The sequence below is a fragment of the Panthera pardus genome, unplaced genomic scaffold (genome assembly GCF_024362965.1).
Source record: "Panthera pardus isolate Hobbes unplaced genomic scaffold, ASM2436296v1 HiC_scaffold_10, whole genome shotgun sequence".
In the NCBI taxonomy this organism is placed as follows: domain Eukaryota; kingdom Metazoa; phylum Chordata; class Mammalia; order Carnivora; family Felidae; genus Panthera; species Panthera pardus.
Genome location: NW_026526655.1, coordinates 61,377,339 through 61,394,886, shown reverse-complemented (window position 1 = coordinate 61,394,886; position 17,548 = coordinate 61,377,339). Strand labels below are relative to the sequence as shown.

The 17,548-nt window shown below is 35.2% G+C and overlaps 1 protein-coding gene across 7 annotated transcripts in view; it reads right to left on the bottom strand.

Annotated features, from left to right (window-relative positions):
- Nucleotides 1–17,548, bottom strand: part of METTL8 (methyltransferase 8, methylcytidine) — an 84,970-nt gene that overhangs the window by 26,644 nt on the left and 40,778 nt on the right. For 6 of the 7 annotated variants that reach the window (XM_019459432.2, XM_053907745.1, XM_053907740.1 and 3 more), the window contains 2 exons: nucleotides 17,019–17,173; nucleotides 764–855 (listed from right to left, as the gene is read on the bottom strand). In XM_019459432.2, the coding sequence (XP_019314977.2) occupies nucleotides 764–855; nucleotides 17,019–17,161 (235 nt within the window). In that variant the 5' untranslated portion in view covers nucleotides 17,162–17,173. The remainder of the gene's footprint in view (nucleotides 1–763; nucleotides 856–17,018; nucleotides 17,174–17,548) is intronic. The other variant, XM_053907742.1, reaches the window with a different exon arrangement.

The window sequence follows — 17,548 nt, the reverse complement described above, 5'->3', positions numbered from 1 at the left end:
TTTTTGTAATAGTAGCACTAGCCAATTTTTTTAGAAGCCAGATTCGAAGGTTGGCAAGGTCTTACCTCAATTAAACTCTGAATATCAAAAGGCCTCCAAGAAAAGTACCTTGATGTTTAGCCTAAAAGGTCACAACATTTTAATACAACTTTACCTTTTTTGCTCAAAGTTTCTGAATTTATTAAATATTCCTGGCCAGTAAAATGCACAACAGCATACTAAAAGATGCATAGTGAGGCACCTGGGTAGCAAAGTCAGTTAAGCATCTGGCTCTTGATTTTGGCTCAGGTCATGATCTTACGGTTCATGAGATCAAGCCCTGGGTCTGGCTCTGCACCGACAGCATGGAGCCTGCTTGGGATTCTCTCTCTCCCTCTCTCTCTGCCCCTCCCTAGCTTGTGAGCTCTGTCTCTCTCTCAAAATAAATAAATAAACAACAAAAACAACTAACTAAATAAATAAAAGATGCATAGCAAGAGGGAAATTTCAAAATTTCCTTGTGTGTATCTCTCAGAAAAATGTAATACTATGATTACCAAAAAAGCAAGTAAAGAGTCAATACATGATTTATTTCACTGACTTTGTCCCACTACACTAGAATAATGGAATTCTCCCAAATGGAACAAGTGGATTGGCGTAGGTAAAAGCTAAGAACTCTCCAAAGTAATGACACAGGAGGAAAACAGACTAACATGTGAACAGAATCAGCGGAAGGTCAAAGAGAAAAACCAGGCTCCAGAAGCTACTACATGTAGTTGCCGACCTTGTTCTTCCAGAAGGACTCGCACAGCTGAGTTTTCCTCTACTCTTTTTCTGGCTGCTGCTTCTTCTTCTTTTGACCACTGCATGTGATCCCTACCAAAAAATGAAAAGATTGTAAAACCTGCTTTATAATTGAAATCAGAAAAAGAGTGACAAAGGATACATCTTTCATTCTAGCAGAGTCAAAGACAAATGATACAAACTAATTCTGTGTTGAATGAATAAATTTTGTGTCAGATGTTTCTTCTGATAGTGCTGGTACAATCCTGGAACTCCTATAGCTCTTCTGTTTAAATCTGGCTGTGTTGCAAGCCCCAGCCACCTTTTGGAAATGACTGCGAAGTAATGTCCCAGGAGCCCTATGGTGCATGATTATTTGAGTACTAGTATGGTTTACTCTATTTTACTCTAAGGCTAAATTTATTTGCCCTTTTGTTTATGAATATGGCATTCTTTAACAGTTTTAAGATCTCTTTTATAATAATTGTATTCTAATACTTCACTGTCAAAGAGATATAAGTTTTAAAATATTTTGCAGTTACCTTCAGTCTTTTAAGTAATTTTATATTTTTCTTATTAGTTGCCTTAATTTCTGTAAATGGATTCTTTTACATTTAAATGATAGAATAATTCACATAGTATATGAAGGTCAGCTTTTCAAGATCTTGCGCTTTCTATAAGTATTTTCAGTTTCAGAATTTATACTTCCTATATGAGAAGATATTTTCCACTGCTAAAATGTTTTCATGGAATAGAAGCAACATCTTTATACACAAAAGGTGAGTTTTTTGGTTTTTTTTGTTTGTTTTTTTTGTTTTTGTTTTTTTGTTTGGTTTTTACAAAGTTTGCAATGCCTTTTTCGCAATTGGTAAGACTATGAATGAGTGATGTCATTTTCAGGAATAAACTGTTTTTCTAAACAACAAAGAAACTACATATCTAAAATTCAAGTTCCATGTAGCTTATTGATAATTGTTAGAAAAATTAACATTAATATCATATGATATTTGTAGCTACCTCATTGATTATAAAGGGGCAAAATATCAACATTTTGACATGCATCATAATGGTGGCTGATAAACATTAACTGAGCACTTAGCCTGGTCATAATTATTATACTGATAAGCTACTATTATTTATTATGTGCTAAGCATTGTGCTAGTAAGCACATTACATACATATATGTCTTTTTTTTTTCAACGTTTTTTTTTTTTTTTTTTTTTTTTTTTTATTTATTTTTGGGACAGAGAGAGACAGAGCATGAACGGGGGAGGGGCAGAGAGAGAGGGAGACACAGAATCGGAAACAGGCTCCAGGCTCCGAGCCATCAGCCCAGAGCCTGACGCGGGGCTCGAACTCACGGACCGCGAGATCGTGACCTGGCTGAAGTCGGACGCTCAACCGACTGCGCCATCCAGGCGCCCCCATATATGTCTTACTTAATTCTTTCAAAAACCCTATGAGGGGGTTATAATCATGCTCATTTCTCATAAGAGGAAAGAGAAATTTAGTAACTTAATCAAGGTAAGATAGCCATTAAGTGACAGAACCAGAATTCAAATCCAAGTCCATCCTCTTGGCAAGTAAGTAGTCTATTAATGTCTACCAAGACAGTGGGGGATACTGAGAGATTTAAGACTTATCTTTGGCCATAATGGGGTTTATATTCTCCTGAAGCAGGCAGATTAACAGAAGTAAATGAGAATACAAGGTAGTCTACTTGGTTAGCATCTATTGTATGCAAATATAGCCAATTAATGCTAGCTGGGGCAAATAGGAAGGCTTGAGAGGGAGGGGAGTTTGGGCCCAGGTTAGAGGGAAAGGAGGTGGGGCAATTATTCATGTCATTATGAAGCTAGGAATATGGACAGTATATACAGGAAACAATAAAAAAATCCATTTTGATTGGTTCTCTTGGGTAACGGCAGATGAAGTTGGCAGCTGGGTCATGGTCAGATTTCAGAGGATCTTAAGTGTGAACAGTTTAGTAGTGTACAAGAGAAAATGATGTGGGGAGGTGGAAGGGAGACCAGTGAGAAGTCTGTTCAGTGGTCTAGGAATAAGTCCCGGGACTAAGGCGGTGGCAACAAACAGAAAGGCAGAGCAGAGGGAGAGACACCGACAAAACCTGTAGCTGTGACCTAGAGGTTAACTAGCTGCAGGGAGGAGAAGAACAACAGAGTCAAGAATGATTCTAAGGTCTCAAAACTGAATATTAATCAAGTAGGGGTAACCAAGACAGAATAAGGAGTTACTTGGGGTGGAATGATAAGCTTGGTCCTATTTTAAGTCATGTTTATGCAATCAGATATGAGAAGGTATATTCCAGTGACCTGGCTATAAATACACCACTGGAAGGTGAGAAACTGCTTTCCTTTAAGCAGGATCAAAACTGGTATACTGAAATTCTCAAGAAAAGTAAATGATAATGCAAAAAAAATCAGAGTTCCAAAGATGAAAATTTAACCACTGTCGTTTCAAATAAAACCCAGTCATTCACAGCCCAAATAATCATTCAGCAGCTTTGTTCACTTGCTTCAATGAATGAAATTAGAACAGATTTTTGTTTTGACTTAACTTATGTGAGCAATCACATACATAACTTGGAACTGGCAATTATACTTTATATTCTGTATATATAAATCCATATAGAGCATTATTAAATGATAGTTATGATATTAAAGGCAACAGGTCATTTATTGAAAAAATAGGATTACTAAGGCTGGGTACAAGCTTCTCATCTATGAATTTCTACAGCATGTAAGAAAGAAAATAGAACAATCCATTTCCCTGTAACAAAAATCAAGCTCTGAGACAATGAGAGTCTTTAGTTTTAGCTTTAAGCATTTGTTTTAAACTGTTAGTTTAACTTGCTTCTTCCTGAGTATTTAATAGATTTAGTTATTTCTTAAATTGCTCTAACTTCCTTACACTGTTCTTTATGTTGCTTCATTTTCTTAACTGCTAAGTGAGGGGAATATTATACCCTAAGCCCCGGCAGAACAGATTTTCCACTGTACAGTTACCAAATCCCCACAGAAACCTATAAGATATTTCTACTGTATTTATGAGAACTTCCTCCAGACCTGCTGCTTTATGGCATTTCTTTATATTAGAAGAGTCTGATTCACATATACTAAAACCCAACAGATGGCAATAAGAATCATTCAGGTTTGTAAGTAATAAATACAATTACAATAGAATTTAAGCATAGAGACAAATAACAAACAAGCTGAAAATAGTCAGGTATTACAACCACCATCATTAACAACAAAGGAAAAAAGTGTTCCATACTGTTTGACCTATGAATTGCGCTTCTGGGAATTTATTGTAATAAAGTAACTCAAAAGAACAGAGAAATACCTATAAAATGATATTCACTAGAATACCAAATATAATACCAAAAAATTGGAAATAATCTCAGTGATAGGGTAATGAAAAAAAAATATGGTAACTTAAAGGAATATTATGCAGATATTTAAAATTATAAATATAAAGTTTGCATAGCAACATGGAAAAGTATTTATGACACATGAGGTTAAAACAGCAGATCCCAAAATTGTATATGTATTATAATCAGAACTAAATAAAATTATAAAGATATTGGATGAATAAAAATAATTGTGTTCAAATAAGAGAACTGAGATTACTGTTTTAAAATTTCCTTGGGGCGCCTGGATGGCTCAGTTGGTTAAGCGTCCAACTACTGATAGTGGCTCAGGTCACGATCTTGCCCCACGTCAGGCTCTGCACTGACAGTGCAGAACCTGCTTGAGATTCATCTCCCTCTTTCTTTGCCCTGCTTGTGTGCTCTCCCTCTCTCTGTGTCTCTCTCCCAAAAATAAACAAACTTAAAAAAAAAGGGAGAGAGAGATTTAAGCAGAAAATACAAAATACACTTAACATTTTTCCTGGAAAGTTGAATTTGAGAAAAAGAAATCTCAAAAATAGGGGCACCTGGGTGGCTCAGTTGGTTGGGCATCTGACTTTGGCTCAGGTCATGATCTCATGGGTTTGTGAGTTCAAGCCCCGCGTGGGGCTCTGTGCGGATAGAGCCTGCTTTGGATTCTGTGTCTCCCTCTCTCTCTGCCCCTCCCCACTCATGCACTGTCTCTCTCTCCTTCAGCTATAAATAAACATTAAAAATATTAAAAAAAAGAAATATCAAAAATAAAAGAATGTTTGAGTAATAAATTTTTACAATATGGCTGGTAGAATTTGTCTTATAATTTTGTAGTAGTCATAAGTCTTATGACCTCAGTTCATGAATGTGCATATGTCCATACTTCTTATTCCTTCTATATGTAAAGTGGAATCAAATGATGATTCCTTGCTTCAGCTTTAAGTTGATTGCAGTTAACAGTCTAAATAATTGTGTATTTGGTTTGGAAAAGTTAAACACAGACACACACACACACACATACACAGACCTCAATAATTTAGCTTGGGTACTAACATTTTTGGGGATCCTGCCTATTGAAAATTCTGCTGAATGTGGTGCCACTATTATAATTTTTAATAATCAGATATAAACTAAAGTACCCAGTATAAGCTATATGAATAGAATGCTTTTCTGTCTTTGTTACTTGTTGGTATATAAAAGCCTCATCATAGAACAAAATTTAAAGACAAATTTAACAAATTTACTAGGTGACTAGTGAATTAAAAATAAAATATTCTTAGGTAAAAAGGAAGAAATGGAGGGTATTAGTTTCAGCTTAAAATTATATTAATAATCCTTAATTCCATGACAAAATCATATGTATTACAGTTATCATTATAATAATAATACAAAATTTTAAAGAGAAAAAGTCTTTCCTTTCATTTAAATATCCTAACAGATTAATAGTTCTTAAGTTCCCTTCCTGTATTTGTATATATACATATACACAAACATTTTTCTATAAAGCTAAAAAAATCTTCATAATTATGACTTAAAATTGCTGAATAGGACTTGTAATTTTGGCCATGACAGAGTACGTAGTAATGGGCTTACCCTTCTACCATAAACAATGATAAAACTGGATAAAATATATGAAGGAATTGTTTTTAGGCACTGTATTACACCTCAGACAGTGCAAGACTGTGATCCCTAAGAGAAGAGAAACACAAAAGGTGAGTCCCCACATTCACCCTGGCCTTCTGTCTAGGTCATGTTCTAGACTATAGTACAGAGGTACAGCCCATCAGAGAGTGGCTGTCTTACTAAGTGGCACTTTTGTAAGCTGAGAAGGCAGAGATCAGGGTTCAGAGTTCCTGAGGTGGTGCAACTTTGTGCAGCAGAATAATGAAGAGAAGGCTGGACAGAAGGGTAGGCTCCTGAAATCTGCAAGAGACTTCTCCTAGTGTTTAATTAGTTCTGGCTATTCACTAACAGGACAGACTCCACAGGTCCTGATGGATTCTGGAGGTGAAGGCAGAGAAAAAAAAACAAAAAAAACCTGACTGGACATAGGCAGTGCAGTACTCAGAGTTATTGGAATTTTGGCTAAGCCAGAGTGGAAAGACCACTCTGAACACCTTCATTATTCAGTTAAGACCCTAGAAATGCCATGCGATAGGAATAAGACCCAAACTGGATTCAGGACAATATCAAAACAGTCTCACCCTAACAACACTTAAAATTAAATCTCACCTGGGGTGCCTGGGTGGCTCAGTCAGTTAAGTGTCTGACTTCAGTTCAGGTCATGATCTCACAGTTCGTGGGTTCAAGCCCCAGATTAGCTCTATGCTGATGGCTCAGAGCCTGGAGCCTGCTTCGGATTCTGTGTCTCTCTCTCTCTCTGCCCCTCCCCCGCTCATGCTCTGTTTCTCTCTCTCTCTCTCTCTCTCTCTTTCTCTCCTTCAAAAATAATTAAATATTAAAAAACAATTTTTTAAAGTTAAATCTTATCTGACCAGAGAGATTTGGCAGTAATTCAACCACTTGCCAGAAAAAAAATCCAACACCTTTAAAGTTAGAAATAATCCAGGGGCGCCTGGGTGGCTTGGTCGGTTAAGCGTCCGACTTCGGCTCAGGTCATGATCTCACGGTCCGTGAGTTCGAGCCCCGCGTCGGGCTCTGTGCTAACAGCTCAGAGCCTGGAGCCTGTTTCAGATTCTGTGTCTCCCTCTCTCTCTGCTCCTCCCCTGTTCATGCTCTGTCTCTCTCTGTCTCAAAAATAAATAAACGTTAAAAAAAAATTAAAAAAAAAAAAAAGAAATAATCCAGATTCCATAAAGGATATCATCCGCAATGTCCACTACACAATCAAAACTATTTGCATTTGAACAATCAGGAAAACGTGATCCCTAATCAAGAGAAAAGGCAGCCAATAAATACTGACTAAGAAAACTCAAAATGTCAGAATTAGTACACAAGAATTTAAAATAGCTTTTAAAAAAGGTTCAAAGGTTTAGAGGAAAAGATGGACTGAATTGATGAATAGATGGGGATACCTCAGCAAAGAAAGGGAAACTATTAAAGGGAAATGCTTGACCTTAACCCATATACAATATCTGAAATGAAAAATTCACTGGCTAGGCTTAACAGCTAATGGACACTACAGGAAGAAAAGGTCAGTGAACTTAAAGATTTACAGATATGGAAATTATTCAAACTGAGAACAGAGGGAAAAAATTGGGAAAAAAAAGGTGCAAGTCTTCATAATCTATGGTATAATACAAATTGGGTCTAAGAAACACACAAGTTGAAGTCCCAGTAATAGAAGAGACAGAGTGAATAGGAAAAAAAAACGGAAGAAATACTGTCTAAAGTTTTTCCAAATTTGATTAAAAACAAACAAACAAATAGTAACCAATAGTAAATCCAGGAAGCAAAGCAAACCCCAGGCATGTTAAATACACAGAAAAATTCTAAAAAACAAAGGTAAAAAGAAATCTTTAAAAAAATTAGAGAGAGGGGAAAAGCACTGCAAACAGCTGACTTCTCATTGGAAACAATGGAGGCCAGAACACAAATGAACATCTTTAAAGTACTGAAAGAAAAATCTCTGTCAACCTAGAATTCTATATGCAGTGAAAATATCTTTCAAAATTTAAAAATAAAAACATTTTCAGATAAACAAAATTTAAGAGAATTTGTTACTAGCAGAATCTATAATATAAGAAATGTTAAAGTTCTTCAGGCTCAAGGAAAATGGTACTAGATAGAGACACAGAGCCACAGAGTAGAATATAGAGATGAGAAGTGATAAATATGTGGGTAACTCTAAGACAATTTTTTTATACTTTGTCTTAATTTCTTAACAAAATTACTAACCGTATGTAGCAAAAATAATAACAATGAATCATAGAGCTTATAACATACAGAGGTAAACCAAACAGCAACAATATAACACAAGCTGAATACATAAGTAGAATCATATTACTGTAATCTTTTTAACATTTTATATTATGTGGTACAATATTAATTCTAAGTAAACTGTATCAAGTCAAGGAAGCACCTTAAGATAATGACAGTAACACTGTAATCTCTAGGACTATAGTTATCAAAGTGTTGCCCACCGTGTCAGGTGGTTCACTAAGTCAAAACTATATAATACTGCTATTTGCCTTTTTCACTGATTGATGTTTACACTGATAGTATAAAAAACAATGGTAGGTAAAAGTGCAGCTGCCCTAATATGAAACAAGACAGTGGTACCAAAATGTGCTAGTAGTTGTTGATTCTACACCACCATCCAGTGGGTGGTAAAGAATTCACCAGGTTTTGTTCTAAAAAACAGAATTCACTGGAGAATGTGTCTGATAAAGCAATAAAAACTATTTTATAAAATATTGACCCTTGGGTATACATATGTTTAATATTCCATGTGACAAAATGGGAGGCATACATAAAGCATTTCTGCATTGTGAAGTACGACGACTGACTTACAGAAAAGAATTTGTATGGTTGTTTATGTTGTGAACTGAATTATCTGCTTTTTTGTTTTCAGGGAATCCTATTTTTAGTTGAAAATGCCACTATAGACAAACTTAGTTATTCAGACTTGGGTATCTGACATATCTTAAAAGTAAATGAAATGTGCTTCCACGTTAAGGAAAAGAAATAATATTTGCTGCCAAAGATAAATCTTGTGTTTTAAAACAAAAATTAGGATTTTGCAAAAGTTGTGTCCACCCATGAATTTGATAGCTTTCCAATCAATACTTTGAGATTTTACTGATGAGAAAGTGGTGATATTACAAAAGCAATTCTTAAATGTTGTATAATGAAATGTGTCAACATTTGAAAGATTTACATAAAACAGAGAATCAAACTACTCAAAATTATCCACGCATAATGTTATAAAATGATGCAGAAATAAAATATCCAAAGTGTAAAATGTATCAATGAATTATAACTAATATGGTTTCATATTCTGTATTGTAACTAAGAAACCAGCATTGCTGAGATTTAGTATAATATCAGGAAAAATACCTACAATTATTTTTAAATGCTATGTGAAAACTCCTCTCTTTTACTAGCACATATCTGTGTGTGGCCAAATTCTCTTCATATAATTCAACTGAAACAACATATCACAACAGATGGAATGAAGAAGCAGATATGAGAATCTAGCTTTTTCCATTAAACCAGACATTAAAGAGACTTCCAAACATTTAAAATAATGCCGTTCTTTTGGGGGAACAAATAGATATTTTCATTAAAATATGTAATTTATATAACATGTAATGGATTGTTGTTGTTTCAAAATGAATTAAATATTTTTAATGGCTCAGTTTTAATTTCTAGCATGGAAAACATCACAAGATATAATTCACATGAATAAAAGTTCTTTTAGTGTCCTCAAAAGATTAGAGTCTAAAGAGGTTCTGAGATGAAAATGTTTGAAACTATTTTCTAGAATAGTATCTAAAAAATAATGTAAAGATGTATAGCCAAAAAGCTAGTAGAGGAAATAAGAGAACAAATGACACAAATAAAAAAAGAAAGATAATTAAACACATTATATTAACTTACAATGCTAACCAGAATTGAGTGTTATCTTAAATTTCTCTCTCCTTTTCTTTTTTGATACTATTTTAATAGATATAAAAAGGTACCTTATTGTTTAATTTTGTATTTCTTTTACTCTTGTGTATTTCCTCATATGCTCACATGGACTTCCTCCTGGATCAACTCTCTATGTCTACTGCCCATTTATCTGTAGAGCAAAAACCTTAATGATTTTTTAACAATGTAACAAGTATTCTATGTGTTCTATATGTTAACTTTGATATATGGTAGTGAAAAGTCATTTAAATTTTCTGTGTCTCTCAGTTTGTGTATTAGTAAAATAAGAGCAATAATTCTCAAAACAATATATAATTAAGATTAACTACTTCGGAATTATAATTATCCTAATTCGTCAAATCTAAGACAGTTATTTTCTGTACCGGTAAGAAAGGAAAAAAAACATTCCAATTATAATTATAAGATGTCATCAGTTGTAAGAAATATCATGATTTCAGAGATGTTAATCAGTGAAACAAATGTGAGCCTCAGATGGATGAAATACAATTATTACAGGTATATCAGCTAATAATTTAACTAATTTCAATTAAATCTTTTCTACTATTGACACTAACTTATACTTATGACTCCTGGCTGCCCACTTGTCTTTTTGGCTATAGTTAAGTATTTCCGTTGATTATTTTTATTAGTAAATCTGTTTCTTCCTTAGGAATGAATGACTTACAAAAGACACACAGAAAGAAGTGATGCCTTCCCACTTCTGCATATTCTGCATATTCTCTATTCCATTAAATAGAGGTCACAGCTGCTGGAAGAAACTAATACCCACTTCCATCATTAGACATTTATTGAGAACCTGTATCTTTCAACCACTGAAATGTGAATTGGAGACATAAAGATGAAGAAGATTTGGTAGAACTCAAAATTTTAATAAGATGAATTCTAATCAGCTTTAAAGAATAAAGAATTTATCAGGTAGAAAGTAAGATGGGAATAGGTGTATGGAGGGCATTCTTTTAAAATTGCAACAGTAACTAATGCATATAAAATGTAAAGTTTAATCTCTACCTCTCATCCTCATGCCCATTCCTGAGATAAACAGTATGATGTAGACATTTCCAGACTTTTCTCTGTGTATATAAAAACAAAGATATATATACACATATAGCACATGCACAAGAATTCCTTACTAAAATGAGACCTGCGATACTTTTCTGCAACTTGCTTTTTGTTGTTGATATCTCTTAATATCAACATACGTAGATCTCTCTTTTCTTTAAGTAGGTTTTATGCCCAGTGTAGAGCCCAGTGTGGGACTTGAATTCATGACCGTGGGATTAAGACCTGAGCCGATGACAAGAGTCGGATGCTTAACTGACTGAGCCACCCAGGCACCCCAGATCTCTCTTACTTTTATTAACTACTACATTATTTTCCAATGTATGGATATAACTATATTTTAATGGGTTTATTGAAGTATAAATGACATATGGTAAACTGCACATATTTAAAGTGTACAATTTGAGAAGTTCCGACATATGTTGGCACTCAGGAAACAATCACCACAGTCAAGACAATGAATATGTCCATCACCTTCAAAAGTTTCCTTGTGTGCCTTTAAAATTCCTGTTTTCCAGCCCTCCCCTTCTCATCACCACCCCCAATTCCACTGACAACCACTGATCTACTGTCTGTCTCTATATATTAGTTTGCATTTTCTGGTGTAGCACTAAGAATACAATATATAGTCTTCATTTTTAGCTTCTTTCACTCAGCATAATTATTTTGAAATTCATCCATATTGTTATGTTTATCAATATCTCATTCCTTTTTATTACTGAGTAGTATTCCATTATATATATATATATATATGTATTATATATATTATATATATATAATACACAATGTTTATCAATATCTCATTCCTTTTTATTACTGAGTAGTATTCCATTATATATATATATATAATATATATATATATATATATATGTATTATATATATTATATATATATAATACACAATTTGTCCATTTACTTACTCATGGACATTTGGGTTGTTTCCAAATTTGGCTACTACAAATAAAGCTGCTATGAATAATCATGTATAAGTATTTGTACGGACATATGCATTCTTTTCTCTTGGGTAAATATCTAGGAATTGAATGGCTGAATCATATTACAGGTTTATGTTTAGTTTTTTAAGAAACTGCTAAGCTGTTTTCCAAAGTGGTTATACCATTTTATATTCCCACCAGTAGTATATGAAAGTTCCAGTTCCTCTACATCCTCTCTAATATTCAGTACAGGATTTTGAATTTTAGTTATTCTAATAAGTTTGTAGTAGTATCTCATTGTGTCTTTAGCTTTTTTTTTTTTTGAAAGCTTTTTATTATTTATTTATTTATTTTTAAAGTAATCTCTACATCCAACATGGGGCTCAAACTCATGATGGGAAGCTCAAAAATCACATGCTCTACTGACTGAGCCAGCCATATGCCCCTCATTGTTAACTTTAATTTTCACTTTCCTAATGACTAATGATGCTGATCATCTTTTCATGTGCTTATTATCCGTGTATCTTCTTTTTTTAATCTGTGAGTCTTCTTTGGTGGAGTATCTGTTCAAATATTTTGCTCATTTTTATTGGGCTCTTGTTGAATTTTGGGAGCTTTTTATATATTCTTATTATGAGCTTTGTTTACTGAATTTTGAGAGCTTGTAAAAAGCTCTCATGAGTCTTTTATCTACAATGAAAATGAGCGAATTATTGATGCATGCAACAACATGGATAAATCTCAAAGTAATTATGCTTAGTGAAAGAAGCCAGGCAAAAAACAGAATACATATTGTGACTTCCTTTAAATACTGGAAAATGCAAACGAATCAATAATGCATGCTATGTTCTTTCTCCCTCTGTCTTTCCTTTCTGTTTTTCTGCAGATAAATTCTCTTGACGCCCAACCTTACTCAGAGACCTCTTTATCTTTCTCTGTAAATTCCCAGTTTGAAGGCTCAGCGTTATAGATTGTATCCACTTTCCTATATTTTGAGGGTCTTAGAATTGAGCGAGATGGAGGAAACTCCACTGGGTAGTGGACAGCCTTTATGAGGGTGTGAAATCCGTTTTCTCTTCCCTCCCCTCCCCATGCCTCCTCTCTCTCTCTCTCTCTTTTTCTTTCTCCCTTCCTTTCCCCTTCCCTTCCCTTTCCTTTCATTAAGTCCTATGCTAGGTTTCACTCATCTAGTTAAGATGTGTCCTATTCCTAAAAGGGTTTCACTTGGGCTTGGGATAGTTCTCCCAATTCAGCATGGAACCCCAGAAAATGGTGAGCCTCAGGATTTTCCCTGCTCTGCTGAGACCTTAAATTCTGCTGCCATAGGCAAAACCATTTATTTTCAAGAGTTCTTTTTCAACCTTTACTGGGCTGCTAATGAGTATTAGTAATGATCTGCCAGCTGATCTTCTTTTCCTGGTACTGCTTCTGAGAGATGAAGGTGAGGTCAGGAACCACTCTGAGCCACATATGAATCTACAGTTTCTTTACTTGATCACTAATTTGCCATGTTTATGGACTTTTCTGGTTGCTATTGGTAGTTTTGCTTGCTTTTATTACTTTTTATTCATTTTGTTGAAGGAAGAATACTTTGTTTTTCAGATCCATTCCATCTTCTTTATCTGGAGAACTCAGGCTTCTTAGTGAAATGGGCTGGAGGGCAATTCTTTCTCAGGATATCAGAAACTGAATAAAAAGGGGTATATTTATTTTTTCCTCAAAAAATATTTGTAAAAAGTGGGTCACATATAGAGTAAATAGTACTTACTAACTAAATTAGAGGCTAAACAGAAAAATAAACTGTAGACAATTTTACGTCTCTGAGAAAGAACTGACAGGTACAGTAGTTTTCTAAAAACATCTTTTAAAAATCAAAGTTCGGCAAGAGAAGAAACATTCTTAACTACAAAGGAGGAAATAAGGAAGTCAGAACTTTTGGACAGAACTTGGACTTGAAGGAAGGGGAAAGTAAACCAGTCTTCTGGTTTTCAGTTTAATTTACAAATCTTCTCTTTAAGCAAAAAACAAAAACAAAAACAAACAATAAAAACAAACAAAAACCAAAACCCAAAAACCAAACAAAAAAGCAACCACGGCAAAACAGGTACATGAGGAGATGATAGGAAGCAACTACTTTTACTTTCCTCTTTCTTTGGAGGAAATTATTTTTATTATTACAGTACGAATCCACCTTTGGAGAGAGTTCACTACAAGTATCCTGGCATGGGCTGCACAACCTTTTAGGGAGTATGCTGTGGAGAAGGACAGCTGTCGAGACTAGATTAAGGTTTTTCGAACTTCAATTAACAGAACCCTAAGAGGCCATGAGGCTTCTACAGTGAGGGAGGCACGGTGGGAGAGGAAAAGGGAGGTGGAGCTGTTGGTGCCTCAGGCCTCTACATGCTTCATTAAGACCAGGTTTGTTTTTACCGCTTAAATATTGGGATTCCATGATAAGACTTCACCTGGAAAAAAAATTCCACTGCTAAAGAAAAGTTTGAAAACCACTGGACTGGATCAAAGATTCCTAAACCTGGCTGCTCAACAGAATTACTAAAAGAGCTTTTTCAAATTACAAATTCCTGGGCCATACCTCTAGACCTAGTGAAATAATAACTCCCCAAGGGATTCTTGTACTAGCCCACAATGCTTGAGAGGCATTGACCCAGAGGAACCTTGCTTCCCTGAGAGTCTATGACAAAACAGAACATAAATGGGTAGGCAGGAACCTTGGACAAAAGAGCTGGTGGTAGCAGATAGAAGAAGAGAACATAGACCGCTAAATCACGAGACTCTAATGAAGAATAAAAACTTGGTAAACGAAGATCTTGCCTAGGACCAGAAGTTCCTGTGGAGGTTTAATTGCAATGATCTCACAGCCTACTCTAACTGTCCATACTGGTAATGGCAGGCAAAGTAGTTTAATTCAGCAACTGTGCAAAAAAAATATAATGTCAATCATAGATGTAATTTAAGATTTTCTAGTAGCCATTTTTAAAAAAGCTAAAAGAGGGATGCCTGGGTGGTTTAGTAGTTAAGTGTCTGACTCTTAATTTTGGCTCAGGTTGTGATCTCACGTTTCATGGGATCAAGTCCCATGTTGGGCTCTGTGCTGACAGCACGGAGCCTGCTTGGGATTCTCTCTCCTCCCCGCTTCTGCCCTCCCCACCCCCTACTCACACACATGTGCATGCATACGCTCTCAAGATAAACAAACTTTAAAAAAAGCTAAAAGAAATGAAATTAATTTTAATATATTTTATTTAATTCAATATATCCAAAACAATATCATCTTAACATGTGGTTCAGTATAAAAAATTTTTAATGATATATTTTACCTCTTCTTTTTGCACTTTCTTTTATTTTAATGTTTATTTATTTATTTTGAGAGAAAGTGTACATGAGCAGGGGAGGGGCAGAGACAGAGAGAGAGAGAGAGAGAGAGAGAGAGAGAGAGAGACCCAAGCTCCACACTATCAGTGCAGAGCCCGATGTGGGGCTTGAACTCACAAACTGTGAGATCATGACCTGAGCCAAAATCATGACTCAGATGCTTAACTGACTGAGACACGCAGGTACCCCTGTACTGTTTTTTTTCTTCAGCTAAGACAGCAGAAGAGATGATTTATTGTACACATGTTACATTCAGCCACAAATGAAAACAGAATTATTTCTGAAAGTCTCGGGTCCACGGCAAAGGACCAAAAGGAACTGTTTTGGTATAATAAACAAGGTGGGTCGCTCAAAGGTGGTCCTTGTGATCAGATGGTGATGGACATTCTAGACCCATTGAATCAAGTTCTAGAAAGTTGGTATGCAGTTCAACAATTTGTAACAGCATCCCCGCCTCTGTCTTTCCTTATTTCTGCTCCTGTGGCTTCCATGGGTTCACAAGCTAGTGGTTTCTTTGGACCTCTACCTCATCTTCTTTTACACTTCAGCCTGAACATTTGCTTTTTCCTCCTCATGGTGCAGAAGTTTCCAAAAAGATGGCACTAAGGCTGAGAGAGCCCATACTAAGTCTTCAAAATGTTACAGCACATATCACTTGAGACTAATTAGGTTTCAAGTGCTCAATAACCACATCTGGCTAGTGGCCACATATTGTATAGTGTGGAACTAATTAATAACTTTCAGTTAGTCATCTTGGATCAAAACTTCAGAGTCAAATGCTTTCTTTTCCTTTACTCTACAAAAGCATCAAGTTCTATTTATTCTTCCTTTGAGATCTCTCTTTCATTGGTCCTTTCCTGCTTCTAGTTCTACCTGCTGATCTATCTAGTTAGTATACTGTTAACCAAATAAATATACAATAGTTAATAGCCTATGTATGCTGCCATTTCTCTTTAGTGGCTCTTGAATGCCTTCCACTTCAGCTGTGAATTCCAGAACTCACCCAATCCTGCTCCCACCCCCATACCTGCTCTATATCATTCCAACCTTATCATTTATAAATCTTCTAAGAGTCCTTATTTTAGGAAAACTATCCTGTTAACAGTCTCCTGAATATGTCTTATACTTTTCAATCTCTGTGTTTTATGACTTTTTACACACCTAGAATGCCCTTATTCCAGCTTTAACTATCTAAGTCATTACTTCACAAATATTTATGTGTCGGGGACTGTTCTAGGTACTGGAGACAGAATAAATAATCCTGATCTCAATTTCTCCACTTAAAGAAAGCTTCCTTTATATATCAGTGATACATCAATAAAGCTGAAATGGGGGGGAAGAATCTTCCAGCGTCAAAGGAGAAGTGGTTTTGCACTACTGAGTTGTTCTTAGAAGACATACAGTGTATATGTCTTATAAGAACACACTGGGCCCTTACAATCTGCTGCTATGTATTGCATCTATTTTTTTCCTAGAAATATCTATCTTTCCAAACAGAGGCTGGATTTCCTAAAAGCACAGACTAGGGTCATACCAGTGTGTTCTCCCTGCTCAGTAAGCAGCAGGTGGTGAATATACAGTTTGCTGACTGACAAGTACTAAGGACCAGAGGTGAGCAGGAAGGGTCTGCAAGAACACCAAAGCTGAGGAAAGCACTTGGGAAGTCATTTTTCCAATTCCATTTGTGAAGAAATTCAGAATTGGCAACACTTAAGTTAGGATGAGTTACCCTGCCTTTGGACCTTAACAACACGGATCAAGTTTAAAAATCCTTTCTTGGCACTAAATGAAAATAATACCACTGTTAATGTTTAACAGGCATATATATTAGACCTTGAAACATAACTCACCACATGTTGTGTTCAAAAACTTTGGCTGGGTCAGTTAAAATCCTTGATCCCAGAGGGGCCGCTGGGTGATTACCACTTTGGTATCTATGTGGCACCTTTCTTATCCTTAGACAGGAAACAGAATTTCTCCAAATCACATTCATCCTAATCAGTACCTGTAAAGTTACAAATGATTAATGAGTCAATATGGATTACACAGTGTATTGTTTTATCTAAGAGCCAAAAACTATTCTAAAAGGTTTGGAATCTAAGACATGAAAACTGATCATTTTTAAATGAAAGATGGGTATGATAGCTTCTCTCCTGAAGTATTTTCAGGCCAAGAGAAGGAAAAAGAATATTTAGGGTTGTACCATTGGCTGGTATTCTTCATAAGTCATAGCCTTGACCAACTTTGCTTTGTTTGGTATTTGTTTATTTAATTTTTAGCACACAGCCAAAGCATATCAGCCCAGAATATGAATTTTGTGTATTAAAAGGTTTTTTTTTTAAGTGATTTTATTATTTTGTTTTGGGGATTCTAAGCAAAC